At 61.5% G+C, this 19,650-nt stretch overlaps 1 protein-coding gene across 21 annotated transcripts in view; it reads right to left on the reverse strand.

The window, feature by feature from the left end:
- TCF3 (transcription factor 3) overlaps positions 1-5,093 on the reverse strand; it is a 75,673-nt gene extending 70,580 nt beyond the window's left edge. For all 21 annotated transcript variants that reach the window (XM_076359472.1, XM_076359471.1, XM_076359474.1 and 18 more), the window contains exons 1-2: positions 5,028-5,093; positions 2,270-2,371 (exon numbers count right to left, since the gene is read on the reverse strand). In XM_076359472.1, coding sequence (XP_076215587.1) covers positions 2,270-2,344 — 75 coding nt within the window. In that variant the 5' untranslated portion in view covers positions 2,345-2,371; positions 5,028-5,093. The remainder of the gene's footprint in view (positions 1-2,269; positions 2,372-5,027) is intronic.
- Positions 5,094-19,650: the final 14,557 nt, after the last annotated feature.

Raw genomic sequence — 19,650 nt, forward strand, 5'->3', positions numbered from 1 at the left:
TATTCAAAGAAAAATATAAATATACTTGAAAGAGCGAGCTTTGTGGACAAAAAGCCTGCATCCCAACGACACAGCGAGAGCAACCCACGGAGCAGTCTCTCTGACAGACCCACACTGTGCACAACAAGCTCGCAATGCCGGGGTGAAGACCGTCTACTAGCTAGGAAGCTTTCCATTTTAGCTATTCATCCTTCAGGAGAGATGTTAATATTCCCTTTATGCAAACTCAGGAGAAGGGTGTGCATGTGCGGAGATGAGGGTTTGTGAAACAGATCTGGCTCAAATCCAGACTGCGTCGGAGCCCATCGGCTAACTTATCCTGGAGGGAACGTCTTCGAATCATTTGCTGGCAAATGACATTTGCAGGCCCTGATCCTGCAAGCAGCCGCCCCCGGTGCCGCTGCTGAACGCATGAGCCTTACGCCAACACAGAACAAGTTCTGGTCATTCCCAGGTTTACACCAGCGTAAGAGCGTTGGAATTGAACCCAAATTCAACCGTTACGTGTAGATTAATCTCCAAGGACAGAAACATTCGTGTACAGAGGGAACAGGTCAGGACCCCTCCAGGGAATACAGCTCTGAGCATGCAAATGAGGATGGTTCGTTAAATTTGAAAATAAGATCTTGGGGTTTTTTTAAAGCTCTAAACGGTGAGTGGGATTTGATTTTTTTTCTAAGGGGGAGAAAAAGCAAAGTGGGAGACACTGCAGCCCTGGCCAGGGAGCAGATTATGGGTTACTGACCAAAAGTGCAGTTCAAAACCTGGCACTCTCCAGTGCGGGAGCTGGAAAGCTCCAGGGCTCCTGCCAACCCGCAGGACCTCTGAGACGAGAGAGGGACAAAGAACCACGCACCGCTCCCCAGCGAGCCCTGAACATATTCCTGTTTTTAAATGCATACCGTTGCTGCAGTCCCCCTACCAACTGTAAAACATACTACTGTAAAAATACATTGCTGGCAATTTAACAGAATCAGTCTCCCAACAGAAGCATGAAACTGGGAGAACTGGGCCTCTCCTCCCGCAGCACTGCTCTTCGGGGGACTGAGAGACCCCACCACCGACCCCCCCCTCCAGTGCGGAGCCCTGCCGGGACAGGTACAAGCCCCAGCTGTATAAAAAGTTTTATTTCCCATTGCTAAACCTCGGCGCTCGGGTGCGGAAAAGCAGCCGAGCCTCAGCACTTCCCACGGGCGTAACAGGTACCAGGACAGCGGGTGCCCCTAGTTCTGCCACCGCTTTTCCCCCCTTTACTCCCTTCTTCTCCAAGGGGCGAGAAAATCAGCCCAGTGGGGCTGTGGGCTGGGTGACCCAGGACAGCCCATAGCCCACAGCCGCGACGCTCATGGTTATTCCTCCTCGTGGAGCTGTTTTTTCTATCTTCGCAGCACGTTTGCTTATCTAAAAAGCAAGACGCACGCTCCAAGTGCCATGAGGGTGCAGCACACAACAGAGGAACCCAACAGAAAGTTATTTTCCTTTGAACACAAGCTCTTCCCTTCACAAGTCACCTGCCAACGACAGCCAGCACCGGTGTGGCAAGTGCAGAGTGTACGCTGTGTGGCACATCGCCAACCCCGGATGGCAGCACAGACGGACGTGCCGGGGACTAACCCTCACTCTGCTACGACTAGAAGGGACTTCTCCCCCCGAGCTGTGCGCACCCTTCCGAGGGAATTCTTAGGTCCTGTTTCTTTGAAAATAAACAGCTCCTAAATCCAGCTAAAGGTTTCCAGGATACAGAAGAGCAGAGCGTGGGGAACACAAGTGTCCAACTCCTGCAAAAATAATGCGCCGGAGAGCTTGGACACATTTCAAACTGTGACAAAATAACCTGTGGGAGCAAAAGTTTAATAGTCTGGATCTGGGGAGAGGAAAAAAGCCTGATTAATCAGCTACTGAAGTTACATCTTTGCATGGCTTCAGACACAGTCACCCAGCCCATTTCACGGTAAGCATTTAAACAGAGAACACACAACTCCGTTACATTTCCCATCCGAAAAAAAAACCCAACCCACCTCCCTGTGCTCCCTGCAAGGAAACAATACACGTTTGAGGGGAAGGGGGGGGGGGGAGAGGAGGGGCAGAGGCTTTGCTTTAACTTGAAAATAAACAAGTTGCAGCACATGTGCATGCACACAAACACAGCACATCTGAAACCCATCATGTCCAATTTACAGGCTCACATTTCCTCCCTTCTGCAGCTCCAAAACACTGCACACAAGCAAAGCCCCGGGGCCTTTAAAGCCCCCCGGCCGCGCTCGCTTACCATACTGAAGTCCAGCAGGTCACTGAGCTCTTTGTCTGTCCCAACTGCAGCCATTCTCTGCTGCTGCTGATTCATACTCCCACAGACTCAACAGTGGCAGTCCTAGAGAAAGCGAGGGGGAGGGGAAAGAGATATTTTAATGACTAGAGCAAACTACCCACCCCGTTGATGAATATTTTAAAAAGACAGAGCGAGAGAGAGAAAGGGTCGAGAAAAGAAAAATCCTTTGCGCGTCTCCAGCATCCAACTCCTCCGCTGAGAGCACAGTCGGAGTCCTCACATAGCACCCAGAGGCAGGAACAAGCGCTCTATTGACCAGACACACTTGTATGTTAGTTTTTTGCTGCCAATTCCACTAGTTCAGGCCAATTCTGTTCCTGGCGTGTGGCGAATGAAGGAAAAAAAAAAAAAAAAAAAAAAAAGAGTCAACTCATTTATCAAAGGGTTCAGGCAAGTTATCACTCAGGCGCTTGTCTGGCTCGGCTCGCCCCCTCTCCTTCCCCCACACTCGCTCCCCGCAGGAGGCTCTCTTGTCCTTGCCTAGTTTTGTTTAAAAAAAGAAGAAGAAAAAAAAAAAAAAGGTCTGATCGTACGCCTCTTTCCTTCGGGTTGCCGAGCACCTGCAGCTGCTTTTTCAGGGGCTGAATTTGGGGATGCCCAGCCAGGCCATACCCGGTGAGAACTGAACCTCTCCGCTCCCAAAAGGGAATGGGGAAAAAAAATTTTGTTTTTGGAGGGTTTTGCAAAAATAAAGCCCTCTAGGCAACCTTGCAAGATAGGTAAATATTATTCTTCCTAATTTTACAGATTATTTTTTTTAAAGGGAGATTGATCTTCTTGGCCAGCTCGCTATGATAGAAAAATATTTCTTTGGGAGGGAGGAAGAGAGGCCTGGGATGAGATAAAAGATTCCTTTTTTTTTTTTTTTTTTTTTTTTAGGAACTCATTCATGGTTACAAAGGGCAGCTGGCCAATAAATTTAACTCATTAATCATAAGGTTAAAAAAAAAAAAAAAAAAAGAAGAAAACTCCATGTGATCCAAAGCGTTTGTAGGCTGTGCCGGCCCAGCCACCACATTTCAATGAAGTTTTAAAAAAAAAAAAAAAAAAAGCTGAAATCAGCCCAGCATGTAAAAACCCTTCGCCACTATAAAAAACAGCCAGGGGATTTTTTTTTTTCCTTTCTTTTCTTTAAAAAGCCTTTTCTTTAAGTGTCATCAATGCATCTGGTCAGTATTTTTGAAGCAACTTTACCGACCCACTGCCCCGGTGTCTCGACCGCCCCGATGGGGTCGGGGGAGGCGAGCTCGTCCCCGTTAGACCCCGGAGAAACCCCCGCGCCCCCGGTCACTGCCGAGGAGGGGGGGGGGGGGGGGGCAGATGCAGCCCCCCCAAACCCCGAATCCCCCCGAGGCGACCGGCAGCCCTCGCCAAGAAAGATCGCGGACAACTTGAACAATACGTGCCCGCCACCCCAAATTCAGTCCGGGCTTTTATTTTTATTCCCCCCCCCCCCACACACACACCCCCCCCTCCTATTTTTAACTCCACACCAGCCCCCGGGAAGCCAGCGCCCTGCCCCGGCCCGGGAAGGGCTTTATCCGCCCCGGCAGCACAAAGGCCGAGCAAAACTTGACCCGGCAGGAACAAGGGGCGGCCGGGGGGCCCCGCCGATGCCGGGCTAACGCGCAGCAGATGTCCGCCTCTCCCCCCGGCCCGCTCGGGTTTCCTCCAGCGGGGCCCGGCGGCACCTTCTCGCCTCGGACAAAGGCTCGGGCGCCCCGAGCCGCTCCGTCTCCGCCTGCTTCAACTCCTGGCGCGGCCCGTGCAGCCCGGCCGCTCCGGGACACGCGCGGGCCCGGCCAGGTCGGACCGGGCCCAGCTAGGCCGGACCGGGCCGGACCAGGCCGAAGCGGGCCCAGCCAGGCCGGACCGGGCCTCGCTCGCCCCTTGCCAGGCCTGGGGTCCCGCCGGCAGGCGGGTAAGCGGGCTGCCCGGCACCCCGCTGCGGGGAAGTGGGTCACTGCCTTCCACCCGGGTCCCCCGTGCCGTGGGGAGGGGGTCACAGCGGGCTGCCCCCGCCCGGAGCGGAGGGAGGAGGACGAAGCGGGCCCCCGCAGTCCCTCCCTGCCACGGGCAAGGGGGTGGAAGCGGGCTGCCCCTCACGCCACGGCGGGAGGCCGAAGCAGCGCCCCCCCCCCCCCCGCGCCTCCGTCGGGTCCCCCAACTTTTGCAGCGCCCCGAACCGGAGCCGTGTGCCCCGACCCGGGAAGGGGGACAGGGAACCCCCGGCGGCGGCTGCGCCCCGGCCCGGGGGTGGTGAAGGAGTGGGGAGGGGGGGGGAACACGGACCCGGCTGAAGTTCGCAGCAGGACGGGGTACCGGCCCCCCCCAGCGGGGAAGGGGGAACACCCCCCCCCCCCCTTCAAGAGGCCCCCGCACGCGTGGGGACCCCCCAGCACGCCCCGTCCGCTGCCCGCCCCCCCCTTTCCCCCGGCCCCGGCAAACTTTGCCGAGAGCCGGCGGCGCCGGGGACAATAGAGCCGAGCCCCGTCCCGTCCCGCCGCCGCCGGCCCGGGGCAGCCCCCGGCGGAGGTGGGGGGCCGGCGCCCGAAGTCCCGCAGCGGCTCCGGATACGGGGGGGGGGGGGGGAGGAGAGCTGCGCCGGGACCTCCAGCGCCCGCAGCACCGGGGGAGCGCGTCCGTATTTCATGATTTTGTTTGGTTTTATTATAATTATTATTATTTTTTTTTTTACCTGTTCCGGGGCAGGCGCGCACCCCCCGTGCGTGCGCGGGGGAGGGGAAGCGCATGAAGGTCCCGCGGGCGCGGAGGGCCGGGGGCGCGGCGGCGGCGGCGGGCGGGCGGGCGGCGGCCGCGGCGCCCAGGGCCGGCGGGCGGCGGCGGCGCCTATTGTTCTCGCGCCGCCGGCGGATACAATGTAGCGAAGCGGCGCGATCGCCCCGCACCGGGCGGCGCGTGCGCCCCGGCCCGCCCCCCCACCCCCCCCCACCCCACCCCCCGCCCCGGGTCCTAACGCTGCTGCTGCTGCTGCTGCCGCCGCCGCGGCCGCTCCGCCTCCCGCTGCTGCTGCTGCTGCTGCGCCCGCCGGCCCCGCTGCCTCCGCATGGTCCCCCCGCGGCGGCGGCGGCGGCGGCGGCGCGAGACGCGGCGGCCCCCCCCTCCCCCCCGCACACACCCCCCGCCTGCCCTCCTGACGCCCCGCCCCTGCGCGGCGGGACACCTCCCCCCCTCCCCCCCGCCGTATCCCTCCGCCTCCCGCACGGGCAGCAGGTGATGGGGGGAGCACTGACCCCCAAACACACCCTGCTGCCGTGGGGGGAAGCGGGGCGGCAGCTGTTGAGGCGGGACGGGCCCCGACGCCAATGCGGGGGGGGGGGGAGGGGGCGGGGCGGAAGCCCCCCACTCCGAATGGGGAACTATGTTTCCTGGCGGAGGAGGACGGGCGTACGCAGTACCGGGGGCGGGGCGGGAGGGCCCGTGACGACACGGGAGCTCCGGGAGATGGACTGATAAGGCCGCGGTCCAACGGGAGGGTCCCACCGCTCCGAGTGGCAGACGGCGCGGCCAACCAGAGCGCGCCCTGTCCTGGTCCCCGCCCACCGAGCGCGGCGGGCGGAGCGCAGCGGGGGCCAGGGGCGGCGCTGGTTCACGTCGCCGCCCGCAGCTCCCCCCCTCCTCCCCCCCCCCCCCCCCCGCTTCGCCGACGGGGCCCCCACGGGGGTCGGGCGGGCAGGGCCGTGCAGGCCGTGGGCCCGCCCCGGGGTGGGGGTCCCGCCGCGGAGGCCGGCGGTGCTCCGGAAGCCGCCGCCCGGCAGCGGCCGCCCCACAGCTGGACACCCCCGCGGTGCCCCGCCGTGGGGTAGCTTCGCCTGGGGCAGCCCCACGCGTGGAGCCGGAGAGGCCCGGCGGGAGCCGCCCTGGCGCTGCACGGGGGCCGCGGCCTGGCCCCGCCGCCCCCTCGGGGTGCCCCGGGCACCCTCCGCGCTGCTGGGGACGTCGGGTCCCCCGCCGCAGGGGCAGCCCCACCGCCCCCGGGCCGGGCCCAGCAGCCGCGGGGTCAGCCGGGGAGCACCGCGGGGCCTGCAGCCGGGGACGCCTGCCCGCAGAGCCGGCACTCCTGCCCACCAGCAGCCTCAGCCAGACCCCCGCAGCGCAGCGGGCGTTCTGATGTAAAGTCCGTATTTTGTGTCCCGATCTTTACATCTTTCCGCCCGGTTTAACTTTGCAGCTGCGTGCCGGCACTTAGAAGCCGCTCGGCGGGTGCTTTGTATCAAAGGTGCCGACTGGCCAGCCCTGGCACCTTGTGTAACGTGCGGTGTGTCCGCCCGGGTCACCGGGGGCGAGGGAGGGTGCCGCTCGGCAGGATCTTTCCCTGGTGCCCAGGGAGCTGCTTGCCCCGCGAGGGCCGCTCGCTTGTTCGGTGGCTTTTTAAAACGCCACCCGGGGAGAAGGGAGCCGGGTTCGGGGGAGCGGGGGCTCTCCTCAGCCCGATGCCGCTTCCCTGCTCCGGGTCACGCTGCGGTGGAGAGCTGGCGCTTTGCCCCCAGTTCAGTCGATGCGGGCAGGGGCAGAAGCATGTGGCTGCTGTGGGTGCGGGCAGGGGGTTGCCTCATCTCATCCAGTCCACACCGGCACCGGACGGAGGGATGGAGGAGGAGCTGGGGCCCCTGCCCGCCCTGCAGCGGGCGCTCTCCTCAGCGAAGGCCTGCTGCTCCTGCCCTGCCCGGTTGGCTTCAAAGCCGCCGGTCAGCAAGGCTGCTTTCATTTTCACTTTCCCTAACCCCCTTCTGCAGCCGGGGTCCTGGGCCAGCTGTCACCTGGACCTTCGGGCCATTTGGCTTGGTGGTTTTGTTTTTTTAAAGCGGAAAGAATTGCCTGCATTTAAACGGGGTTGGTTACCAAAGTCATCTCCTGTCATCAGGGATGGATCTTCCCGGGGGTGAGAATGGCCCCCACCCCAATTCGGCAAGGACGGGGATGTATCTGGGCTGGCAGCGAGGTGCCGGTTGTGATGGTGGCGGTCCGAGGCGCGCCAAGGGGGAACCGCCAGCCGCCATGCTCGCACGCAGCCATCTGCGTCCCTCCGAGAGGAGTGTACTCCCCTGGGAGGTGGGATTCAGCTGCCCCGGGCACATCCCACACCGATCCCACGTGTGGCGCGGCGGGCTGAGCATCGCTCTCGGCCCTGCCGCTTCCCCGCAGGCAGCCAGCCCTGGGCAATGAGCCCGGCTGGGGGAAACGCTGCCTGGGCTAGGGGTGGAAAGGTGTGCAGGGCCGGCCATGGTGTGCAACTGTTTTTGGGAATCAGCGCGGGGCTGAGCCCTGGGCTAACGGGATGGCGGAGATGCAACCCCCTGCCCGCTCCCCCTGCTCCCAAAGGAAGGGGAGCGCTGCCTTGTTGTGCTGCCGCTGTGTAAAAGGAGGCCATTCGCCTTTTCTCCGGCATTTTCTCCGTGCCCAATGGCCCCTCAGGCTGCTGTCGCCCCGCAGCACCCAGAGCCCGGCTGCTCTCCCCCATGGCGAGGCGCAGGGCCTCCCGCCAGCATCGCCCCTCTTCCTCCGCTCCCCTTCTGCCTTCCGCTCTTGGGAATGACGAGGAGAAGATGAAACATTTCCCTAACACAATTATATTGTAATTTTGCGTGTGTGGCCATAATTTCCCTGTCAGCAATTGTAATTAAACCTCAGAGCCTAGCTATCCTGCCGCTGGTGGCTGTGCAAAACCATGTGATGGAGAGCCGGGGCAGGCAGGAGTCGGCGTGAGCCTCGCCGGCTTTCCCCGGGCATCTGCCGCCGGGACAGTGGGGGGTGAAAGCGGTGGGGAGATTTTCCTGCTCCGAGCTGTTTTGGTCACCATGTGTCTTTGCATATGTTGAAAATAGAATTTGCCTTTGAAGGCTCCTCCTTCCTGGTGGCAGCATCATGGCAAGAAGCGTGTCCCCAGGCCTGCCCGTGGGGAACTGGGGAGGCTTAAAACTCCTCCGGCATCATGTTTTTTTCTTGAAGCTGAGAAGTTCCCCCTTCCAGTTCACGGCGCGGCCCCCTCAGTTTCCTATTTTGGGCTATTTCGGCGTAGGGCAGGAGGAAGCAGAAGGGATGGGGCGGATAGGCAAAGGGGTACCATGGGGATGCCATGCAGACACTTCCACCCAGGACACTGGAGGGGCTCCGGTGACATTCCCCACCTGGAGATGTGCTGGAGCCTGCAGGCTCAGGAGCAACCTTGACGTCCCCTGAGCACCTCGTGATGTGAGATACAGGCCAACCCCAGCTCCTTGCCCCTGCGTAATGGCGCAAAACACAGCAGCGTTGCATGGGCAACACCTCGAGTTCTCCTTGTTTCCAGCCCCTGAACCTTTGGGATGGGAATAGCAGTTTTCATCATCTTCACAACTGTTAGTGCTAATAATGTACAGCTAATAAATACGTAAACGGAGCTGAGATTGTATCGTAGTCCTACGACACTGAGAGCTGTGGCTTAAATAAAACACAGTTTCACAATGACCTTTGCAATACTCAGAACTGGCGATACCAGGGGAAAAAAACGTGTAGCGGAGGCTCCAGGGCAGGCACCAGCCGAAGGAGGGCACGGAGACCCCCCGCGGGCAGGTTATCCCCCAGGGCCGAGCCTTGCCGGAAGGGGAAGAGCCCATCCATGCAATACTCCCTCTTTGGAGGAACAGCGGCCAGTGTTGCAAAAGCATTTGCTACCCTTGAGAAGGGCTTTGCAGCCCTGGAAGCCGGTGGTGAACCCGGCAGTGCTGGCGGGGCCAGAGCAGCCCAGCCGCTCTCCAGGCATCCCGCCCGGACCCCCAGCGAAGAGCCTCCAGCTCTACCCACTCTGGGCTTGCCATCATCCTGCGCCAACTCCCGTGGAAAGGGTTGCTGCATGTAACGCAGCCAATGTCCCTCATCTTTGACTCCAGGGCTGCTCGCTGTCCCCTTCCCAGGGTCCCCTCCTGTCCCCCGGCCCCGAGCTCCAGCCGCTCCCGCCCTGGGTCCCTGCAGCGCGGTACCCGCTGGCTGTATCGCCAGGCAGGGCACCGACAGCCCTGGAAAGTGCGGGTGAGTTAATAGTTCTGCAGGAATCAAACAAAGTCCACTGGAGCCAAACCCAGGTTCATCAATTGCCTCCCCCCAACGCAATGCCGTATTTGCAGCGCTGCGTCGGGAGAAAAAAAAAGCAATAAAATATCAATAAGCAACGGTGCTGCCGGCAGCCGGAGGGGGTGGCAGAGCGGTGGTGCCCTCGCCAGCCTGCACAGCGCCGGCTTTTCTGCTTCCCGCTCCGGGGATTTCCCCGCGTTAAAAGTTTTGCAGAGAAACAACATCCCTTTATAGCCCTTGACTGAGGTCCAGGGGCTCCGGCCATCTCTGAGCTCCATGTCACCCATGCGATGAACTCCCTGCCCTGGGTCTTGCTCCCCACGTGCAAAGCGGAGCCGTCGCGGCGACTTGCCGTGGGCATGCAGCTCCTGGCGCGTCCGCCTCCTCCTCGCCGCTGAGGCCTGGGCAGGTTGTTACATGCAATAAGGCAGAAGTCAGCAGAGAGAGGCCACGAGCTCTGACAGCCGGCAGAGCCACGCACCGCCTTCCACAGGAAGAAGAGCAGTTACTCTGGTCAGGTCTTTCTGTTTATCTGCGGCCCTGGTCTCCATGCCTCAGTTTCCCCTCTGTGAGATGGCGGCAGGGACAAACCCTGCCCACGTGAGACCTTTGGAGATCTTTGCAGGTGCTATTGGGGATATGGCAGCGGTGTGTCAGCCCACACCAGCATCCCTCGGCAGGGGAGCCCTGAACCTCGTGGCAGAAACCTGCCCAAGCCGGGGGGGCTGCTTTGTGTCCCGGCCTCGTTCCCAGAGCCAAAAACCATCTCACCCATTTAATTTCTCACCGAGGAGGTGCAGGACCCACTGCTGTCTGTAGGGAAAGGGCTGCCAGCGCAGAAGGAAAGGCTGAAACCTGAAGCGGGATGGATGCAGACCTGCTCAAAGGGAAAGGCTGTTCTGAGCCCCCACCCTGGCTTGTCACTGTCCCCATGTCACCTCCCGGCGGTTCAGGAGGGTCCAGGAAAGGCTCGCTGCGGTCCTTGGCCAGGAGAGCTTGGGAGTGCTGGGCTGGTCCAGCCCAAGTATTGCGGCAATGTCTGGGGGAGGCTCTAGCCCCGGCAGGGGCTGCAAGACGCCGGCCGCTGCCGCTTCCCTCGGAGCCTCCCACCCCCCTCTTACAAAACTGAAAATGAATGAAAGTTCAGGTCAGTGCTGGGCAACAAAACGGACTTAAAAAAAAAGATACTGGAGCAAAATCCCCATTTCCCTGGAATTTCATTCGAGCAGGGCTGTTTTTCCAGGGTGTGATGCGATTACTGAGGTACTGCGCTGCTTGCTGGGACCTGCCCCCGGTTTGGGACCCAGACTCTGGCCCCGTCTATTAATGACCGGGGACACCGCGGGACAGCCACCCGCACCGCGGGGGACCTGATGTCTGGTGCAGAGGAGACGGATGGGCCGGGACCACCCAGTGAGGCCGGTGGCTGCACAAAGACCCTGCGCAAAGCCCCCCTGCCCCTAAAAATCAGGGCAGCTCAAGGAGGTCCCCTCGGCATGGGGGACAGCGAGGGGCAGGACCGAGCGAGCATCTCACACCGGGAGCTGAGGTCTGGGGGTGCTGTCCTGCCCCCCGCAGGCTCCCTCTTCCTTCCAGTTTCAGGGAGGTAAAACAAACCGGGAGGTGCGGAGCACCGCTCGTCGCTGTCACCGTGGAGGATCCTCCCGCAGATGCCCGTCCCCGGAGCCACCGAGACGTGGGCCAGCATGCGGCCGGGCTCGGGCCACCTCGCCGGGAGTCCCGGGGCGAGGGGGGCGGTGGGAGCTCGGGGTTTGTGCTGGATCCCGGTGACTTTAAGGAGCAAGTTTGAGTTCATATTTGCATTTAGTCACAGTGTGAGTCAGACATTCCAGCCCCGGCTGCCGAAATGCCTCAGCTCTGACTTCTGATTTCCCACTGCAACCTCGGGTTTTTTTTTTTTCGTTTTTTTTTCCCCCTTTTCTTTCCCTTTCTCCTCTTTTTCTTCCCTTTCTTGCCTGTCCTTTCCGGCCAGCCCCGTTTCGAAGGCAGGTTAGGCTCCCACGGGAGTGGAGTCGGTACTGGGCGTGGGGCAGCCATGATGCTGCGGGGGGGGACGGGGCAGAGGGACGGTTGTGGACATCCCGGAGAGTTTATTTTTCCCTGTAGCAGTGGGGAGCTGAGGGGGGATTAAACCCCGCCAGACAGTCCAGCCGTGGAGGGGGGTTGAGCCAGGGACCCCCCCCCACATCCCTCCAGCAACGGTGGGGGTGACGTGGGGGTGGCAGGACCCCCCGCTGAAGCCACCGGCAGCTTTCTGCTACCCCGGCCATCGCAGCGAGGCCCCAGGGCAGGGCAAAACTGGGGGGGAAGAGTGGGAGGAAATGGGGGAACCCCCCAGGAAAAGCCCAGCAGACCCACCGCTCCATGGCAGAGTACGTGCTGGGCTTGCGCAGGTTTATTTGTCCTCAGCAAAGCGCCAGTTCTTGATTTGTAATGTTTTTAATTAAAAAAGACCTGGAGCTCAGCCGGCATGGACCAGGGAGCTGCCTCCCCCCTGTGCCCCCCCCCAGCTGCCCCTTGCTGTCCTCCTGCAGGCACCAGGCACCCAGAGCCGGGTCCCACGGGAGCATCGGGGATGCCCAGCCCAGACCTGGGGGCTGCTGGACCCCCCGAGCCAGGGTCTGGGGGAAGGAGATATGCCGAGTATTTGGACAGAAAGGCAGTTTTGTTTTTGGTTTCCTGAATGATGCGTTCCACATGGCGTTGCATCACGCACAGCTGTTACATCACTTTAGCCAGGAAATTTAAAACAAGTGGCCTCGGCTGGAAATGGTGGTTTAATTATTATTTATGGACAACAACAACAACAGGGAGAGAGAAAAAAGGCCTCAAAACTCTTTTTTTCTTTTTTTAAAACCCGCCCATCTCTCACATTACAGCGACTTTGTCCCCAGCTCCCTCCCAGCCTGTGTGATGGTGCAGCAGCCAGGCTGCCACGGGGATGGGCTCTCGGCGAGGGCAGGCTTCGAGCTTGGCTCACGCTCTCCAGGTAGCTCAGCCAGCGGTTATGGCCCCTTTGGCCATGCTGTCCCCCTCTCCTCCAAGGGTGCCCCCTCCTTCCTGGCCACCCCTGCAGCACCCGCAGCAGAGCGGGGCACCCTCTGGCTCCCGGCCGCCCTGCAGGGGTGCTGCTCATCTCTGTGCACGGATGCTCCCTCCGCCAAAGGGCGAGCGCTTGCCACCGGCAGCTCCCCGAAAGCACCGTTAGCTTCACTCGCCGTCCTCCCTTCGGGTGCCGTTTGTTATTAGCGACGGCCCCTGGCAGCCCCCGCAGCGCGTGCCACTGTTACAATTCTATCAGCTGAGTTATGATAGTGAATATCTCCCGCGGGACAGTCTGGAGTCGAACGATAGACCCGAGTTCATCCCTGCCTGCTGGGGCTGCCCATCAGCGTGGCTTGCCCGCGTGCCCCACAGGGACTGGCGCTCAGCACAGCCGTGGCGGACATCAGCGGCAGCGACGGGTGCCCTTCTCTGACCTATTTTACTCCTTTTCTTCCAGCTGTGGGGACAGAAGTGATGCGGAGAGCGTGATTGTCCTCCCTGCCTTCGCGTGGGGGCATCAGGGACCCTCTTCTTCCTCTCTTCCTTCACCCTCTCTTTCAGGCACAGCGTGGAGCAGGGACATCAGTAGCCCTGACCCCCCCGCTGCCAGCACCCCAAGGGTCCCCGTCGCCAGCGCTGCGGGGAGGACACCCCCCCTCCATCAGGCTCAGCTCCTGGCTGAGCGTGAGTGATGGCTGCACGTGGCCGGCCGGGGAGGGAGCCCATGCTGGGGCCACGTGTGTCCCTAGGGACCCGTGGGTGGGCAGAGGGTGGCTCCGGCGTGAGCTGCCTGGCTGCTGCTCTAGATCCCCGTCCGGGGGGTTTGCGCAGCCCCCAGCCCCGTTTTGCAGGTGGGGAAACTGAGGCAATGGGAAGGGCAGCGGCTTTTCTGCCAGAGCACAGACCTCAACAGCGTGGGGTGGCCGTCGAGCGTCTCCACAGGCACCTGCCGGGCAGGGCCACATCCCTGCCACAGCAGCAGCAGGATGGAGGGGAGGCAGCGATGCTGGGGGGACGCGCCAGGGGGAACGGGGAATGGCCCAGCCCTCGCTCAGGACCCGCTCGAGAGCCGGGCGCTGGCGGGACGGGCTGGATGCAGCCCTGCAGAGGAGCACAGCCGCAGCACCCGCCTCCGCTCACCTCCCAGCCTGGGCAAAGCCGGGCTGGAAACTTCTCAACCGCGTGTTGGAAAGCTTCGGGGCAGCTTGTTGGAAAATTCAGCGGGGAATTCTTCTGTGCGCAAAAACCCTCGCTTTGTGCAAATGTTGAAAAATGCAAAAATGCTCCATCAAAACGCTGCCCCGGTGCATTGGCGATGACAAACGCTGCAGCTGCCTCCCACCACCGCCACGCCGCTTCTCTCCCTAATTACACCCGGAATAACGTTTTCCAGCCCATCGTCCGCAGACCACTGGGTGCTGATGGGACCCCTGGGAAACGCGAGGTTGTGCCACGATGCAGTGCACCCCAGCCCCGCGGGCTCTCCCGGGGCTCAGGGGAAAGTGGTCCCTGAATTGTAATGTTTAGATGACTCAGTCGTAAAGAAATCCCACCCTGGGCGCCCCAGGTCGAGGGCGCCCTTTATCCCCCTGGCAGCAGGACACAGTCCCCATGGCACAGCAGAGCCTGGGGATGCTTGTGTCTGCCCAGGGGGTGCGATCCCGCCCGGGGGGCTTGGAAAAGCTGCCTTAAAACCCACCAAAAATGAACTGGGGTCATGAGAAAGCCCTCGGCACGGTGTGCCGGAGGAGGCAACGCGGCGTCCCCGGCCCCAGGTGGAGTCCCCCCTCCCCGCGCCGCTGCAGCCCGCGGCCCAGGATAGCATCCGCCTACGAACAGGAAACCCTCTGTATGTGTTTGCCGGGGCGGGGGGCCCGGGGAATCTCCTCTGAATGGAAAGAAAAGGCACCCCCGCACCCAGAGACCGTCTTAGCGCCTCCTCCGAGGCGGGGGGGATCTCTGGGGGTGCCCTTGTCGGCGTGCCCTGGGGGGGCCAGCGGGGACCTTTTTCCCCCGCCAGGATGAAGGGGCGAAGGTTGCTGCCGGCTGAGACGGCTCGTGGGTGGGAGAAGGTTAATGCGGGGCGGGGGGAGATCCTGCTGGGAAAAGGCTGAAGGGAGCCTGGTTCCTGGCTGTGCAGGCAGCCCTGGCCTGGGCAGAGGCACAGGCAGCAGGCTCCGGGGAAGGGGGATGGGGACAGGGGGAGGGAGAGGAGGGAAGGAGCGAGTCGGAAAGGAAGAGAGAGATGGAGGAAAGGAAATAGCTGTCACGGGAGTTGGGTGCGAAGCAGGGGACAGGGACAGGAGCCTTGCCTGTGGGTGCTGGCCGGGATGACAAATGCCCCATCCAGCACCTCTTTGTGGTGAAAACAGCAGGATCTGAGGGCAGCTGCCAAACCTGAGGGTAAATATTCCCCATGGACAACGAAGGTGTCAGCACCCATCTAAAGGACTGCCAATATACCCCCCGCCAGCTGGAAAAGTCCCCTCCACCCACCTCAAAAGTCCCGGTGAGGAAGGGGCAGGAGGAGATGGCACGTTTTTGCCTGGGTCTGGGGGTTCGAATGCCGCTGGGATGTAAATGTGTCATTAATGGGGCGCCTTTCCAGCTTCTTCAAGTTAAACAGCTAAATAAATACATCATCGTGGTGGGTGAGGCTTAGAAAGTTTCAATTTGAAAACGTGCCCCGAAGTAGAGCTTGCTCCAAGCTCCGGGATGCCGGGGACCGCGGTGGCCTCTGTGCCTTTGCTGCAGGGGGAGGAGAGGACACGGGCGGTGCCTCTTTTTGGACTGGCCAGGGGATTTCCCTTCCCTACCCAGATTTCTTCCCTTAGCGGGTTTCATGATATAATGTCAAGTTTCAGCATCATTTGAGGAGTAATAGAAACCGCCCCGGTGAGGTGAGTCCCTGCTCCAGGCTCCTTCCCCCTGACGTGGGGCACGGCCACGGGAGAGGATGGCCAGATCCCAGCAACACCTCTCACTGCAGCAGGAGCGGGCTCAAGCCTCCTCTCCAGCAAAGTGAGGGTTTGCAGCGGGTCCCATCTCAACCCCATTTTCCATCCTCCCCCCCTCGTGGTCTCAGCCCAGGGGGTGGTTTGGGCATCACCTGCCCCCTCAGCTGCCTCCCTGCTGCCGGATCCAGCCCCGCCGGCATGAGTAAGACCCAGTTTGGCTCCATCCTCTTCTATGCTGTCCCAGTCCTTGTCCTCTGTGTCTGCACCGGGTCCTTGTCCCACTGCACGTGGCTCTGGCATGGGTGGAAGATGCTGAAAACTCCCCCAAAACTTGGGCTTGGGCACAGGAGTAAAGACTAACTGGACCATGAGCAGGCACCTAAAAACAAACCCGGTGCGCTGGAGAAACTGGCCCTGAGTGACCTGAATTTCTAGATCAGCTCCCCAGCAAGGGGCTGAGATCTGGATGTGCTTCTCCTGGAAGGACAGACGAGCCCAGATCACCTTGTCCCAGAGGGTGCTGGGGGTCAGAGACAAGTAACACCCCCCCAAATCCACCCCTCTCGCCCGGGAAGAGCCGGGCACAGGGATGCCGTAGTTCTGCTGGCTCTCGCCCATACTTTGCCGCGGCTGCAGGTGCATCTCCGCCGTGTCCTCCCACCCGGCCTGGCCTGCGGCACCTCTTCTCTTTCGCTTCCCCGGGCCGACGCGGTGCGTGGGTGGGGGAGCCAACCACACTGGCACAGTGATATAATTAGACACCGGCAACCCCGGGAGCTCACGTCACTTCAGCTGAGAGGAAGGAGAAGCAGAAACTCCCAGGAGGGCCGAGCCGCCGGTGGAGGGTCCGGGGGGGCCACACTTCAGTGGCCTGGGGACGCGGCAAAGGACAGCCGAGGGGAGCGGAGCATCCTTCCCCGCGCTGTGCCCTGTCCCCACGTGTATGGCTGGGGCAGAGGCTGCTGCCGGGGGGGCCGTTGCCAGGTGATGTCCCCACAGGGGGAGCAGCCAAAAATCCTCCAGCCCCGTCGTGGGTGCTTCTTCTGCAGCTGAAGCTGTTGGGTCCCTCCCCGGCGTTTTGCAGGGTGCTCCCCCTCCCCAGCATCCCCAGCTTTGCAGGTTCTTGGAGCCGGGGGGAGACAGGATGAAATCCCGAGGCAAGTTAAGGGACACCAGAGGAGGAGGAGGCCGAAGAGATGCTCAGCCCTGGGCATGGGAAAGGGCATGGCAGCAAAACCCATCTCCGCCTGGCCGTGGCCAGCAGGCTGCAAAGTGGTTTGCCAGCGCGGGTGACGAGAGGGGACATGGGCACCCCGGGGCTGGGTTTCGGGTCATGCCTGAGTGCCAGGGGACGTTTAGGGCAGAGCAGTGTGCTGTGGCTCGGGCCATGGGCCGGTGGGTTCCCAGCAGCCCCACCAAGGGCTGAGGACACCTGATGACCCCCGTTGCGCCGCAGCCCCCACCCCATGTCCCCGCAGGGCCCCGTCACCCCCTACCCCGGCAGCGAGGAGCCCGGGTGCAGCCCCAAGCGGCAGGGAGGTGGGCTGGGGGGGGGGGGGTGGCGCAGGAAACCAGATTAACGGCAGCCAGTCGTGAAATCTAGGGCAGACCCATCTGTCAGGCGTCTCCCGTTCGAATCTGGCTGCGATGCCTCCCCTCGCGTCGCTCCCCACCTCCTGCATCCCCTCCCCACCCCGCTCCCTGCAAACCTGCATCCGGCGTAGGTAGAGGAGGCCTTGGGGTGGTGAAGGGGCTTTTTACCCTTATTAAACCCTGGATGTGCCCTTTGTTCCCATGGGCAGACCCCAGCCTGGGCTCCCGGCTGTCCTCTGACCCAGTTTTCAGACACCTGGGGGCTTTCTCTTCTTCTGAGGTCTCCGGAAAGCTCCAGGTCAGGGAGTCAGGGGGCGTTCATGATAGTTTTGTTTAAAATCAGGAGCTTAAGAAGGAAAAAAAACACATTTGGAGAGGGGAGAGGAAAGGGCAGAAAGGTGGCTCCAGCTGTGCCAAAGGCTCTGAACCGCCCATGCGCGCGGCCGAGCCCCGGCTCTGCGGTTCCTGGACAGCCCAGCTTTTGAAGCTGCTTTCAAAGCTTTCAGTGACTGGCGGCGTTGGAGCCCCCTCGGGAGCCACCGGGGAGGGGGCGCAGGGTGCCAGCTCTGCCAGCCCCAGGAGGTGCTAGGGGTGCCGCCGGCAGGACCATGGGGCTGGAGCACGGGGGAACCGGGGCAGCAAGAGGAGGCTGGGAGCTGGCAGCATCGTGCCCTGACAGCCAAAGCCCCACACCGGCCCCGCGTTCACACAGGCAGGGGAAGCCCCTGACACCTTGCTCGAACTGTGAAATCGAAAAAACCTGGCTGCCCAAGAAGTTGCCCCTCTCCTGCAGAGCATCCTGCTCAGATTTTGAGCAAAACTAGGCAAAAAGTGGCTTGGAAGCCCCCGGCCCTGCCATCAGCTCTGCTCGATGCTTAGTGCTGTGTGAAACGATGCCTTTTTATCAAACTGGGCAGGAGAGCCGGGTGGAAGGACACGAATCTGCCCAAAGTGAAAATACACATCTGGATGTGTGTGTATGTAACCTGGGGCTGCGGGGGCACGTTCACCCGCCTGGGTTTGCAGTGACCTCAGTTTAACTTGGCAGCCGTCAGATGCCTTATCTTGTCTCTGCATCTCGCTGTAAGCTCACAGCTAAACAAGTGCCAAGCGCCTTGGCTTCCCTTGCTCCTGCCTGCTGGGGCACCCGCATCGTGCAGGCACAGCACCCGTGTGCTTAGCACCGGGGGGACTGGCTGCTCCGCGTGCAGTGCTCGGAGATGCCACTACAGCTTTCCCCCAGGTTAATTCAGGGGAAGAGGGAGTGGTCCCATCCTCACATCCCTCCTCCACCCCCCAGCATCCTGGGAAGGGGAGGTTGAGATGGCAGGTATTATCCTCGTCTCTATTTTCATGAGCAGTGAAGCTAAAACCAGCTGCGCTCTAGATCCGGAGGTGCCCAGGGCGTGCGGGTGCCATGGTGTGGGCAGCCAGGATGCTCGGGGCTGGGTGATGGGCTGTGGGGCAGAGCCCGGTGTTTATCTCTCATCCTGCCTCCGCATGTGCGCTCCCAAAATAAAGCACTGATGCAAAAGGCTTCACCTGCTCCAACCTGCTGCTCAGCAAGGAGGATGTCACCCTGATTTACAGCTTGCTGTTTTCTTTTCCTGGTAGCTTATAAACCCAAATGTTGGCAGTTTTTTCCCCAGAATAGGGGAAGGAGACAGGGATGGGGAGCTCAGGAAAAGAACCTGCAAGCTCGTCGCCCCGCGATGTGTCCCCCGCAAGCCGTGCAAGGAGGATGGCGGGGTCATTGGACTTGACTCATCTTTGGTGGAGATAGTTGCCATCTTTCGGGTGCAGCTGGAGTTGGACAGGGGGACGTGCCCCCCCAGCCCTGCCTCCGCTGCCTCTGTGGTTTATCTACCTGCTCCAGGGGGCCCCCGGGCTGGGTGACAGCGAGACGCAGAAGGCAGGATGTCACCTCAGACCTCAAGAGGAGCTGCCGCCGAGGGGGAGGGCGTCCGGGATGCCGAGGCGGGGGCGGGCGGGAGGATTTGCAAGTCACCGTATGTAAACATGGGTGCTCCTCTCCCAACCGTCCTCTTCCGCAGCCTCCCAGCCTTGCCGGGGGCCGTGCGGCTCTCTGTCCCCCCAAGGATGGGGAATGGCCTCGGTGCACCACGAGCCCCCGGGGGAGCAGGGACACGACCCTTTGCCGGGGCCTTATTGGGACCCTGCCGTGACGATGACTGAAGAAAACGCCCTGATGCCCTCCGGGGTCCTTCTCGGGGCTGTGGCACAAAGGTGTTCCCTTCTCATGGTGTCAGCGTAGCACCCTGACCCCCCAACCCCTGCCATCTGCCCTGAGCTGGGAGCTTTGGGGCAATCGTTGGGGACCCTGCGACCCCCCTAAGCTCATGCGGGGGGGGGGGGGGGGTGTCTGTCCTCAGGGCTGGGGAGGTAAATTTGGGACTCTGCCCTCAGCCCACTCTGTTTCTGGGCTCTGCAAGAGCCGGTTTGATTTCAATTTGTCAGCCATAACCACCGCAAACCCCTTTTGCTCATCCATCATCCAAGTAACCCTCTGAACCCCCCTGCAGCCCGTCTGGGGCACGAGCGCCCTGAAAGCCAGGAAACCCGGGACCCCCGACCGCATTGGACTCTGCAACCCTGGACATGGGGCTGGGACGC

Source organism: Aptenodytes patagonicus, chromosome 25, assembly GCF_965638725.1.
Source record: "Aptenodytes patagonicus chromosome 25, bAptPat1.pri.cur, whole genome shotgun sequence".
NCBI lineage: Eukaryota > Metazoa > Chordata > Aves > Sphenisciformes > Spheniscidae > Aptenodytes > Aptenodytes patagonicus.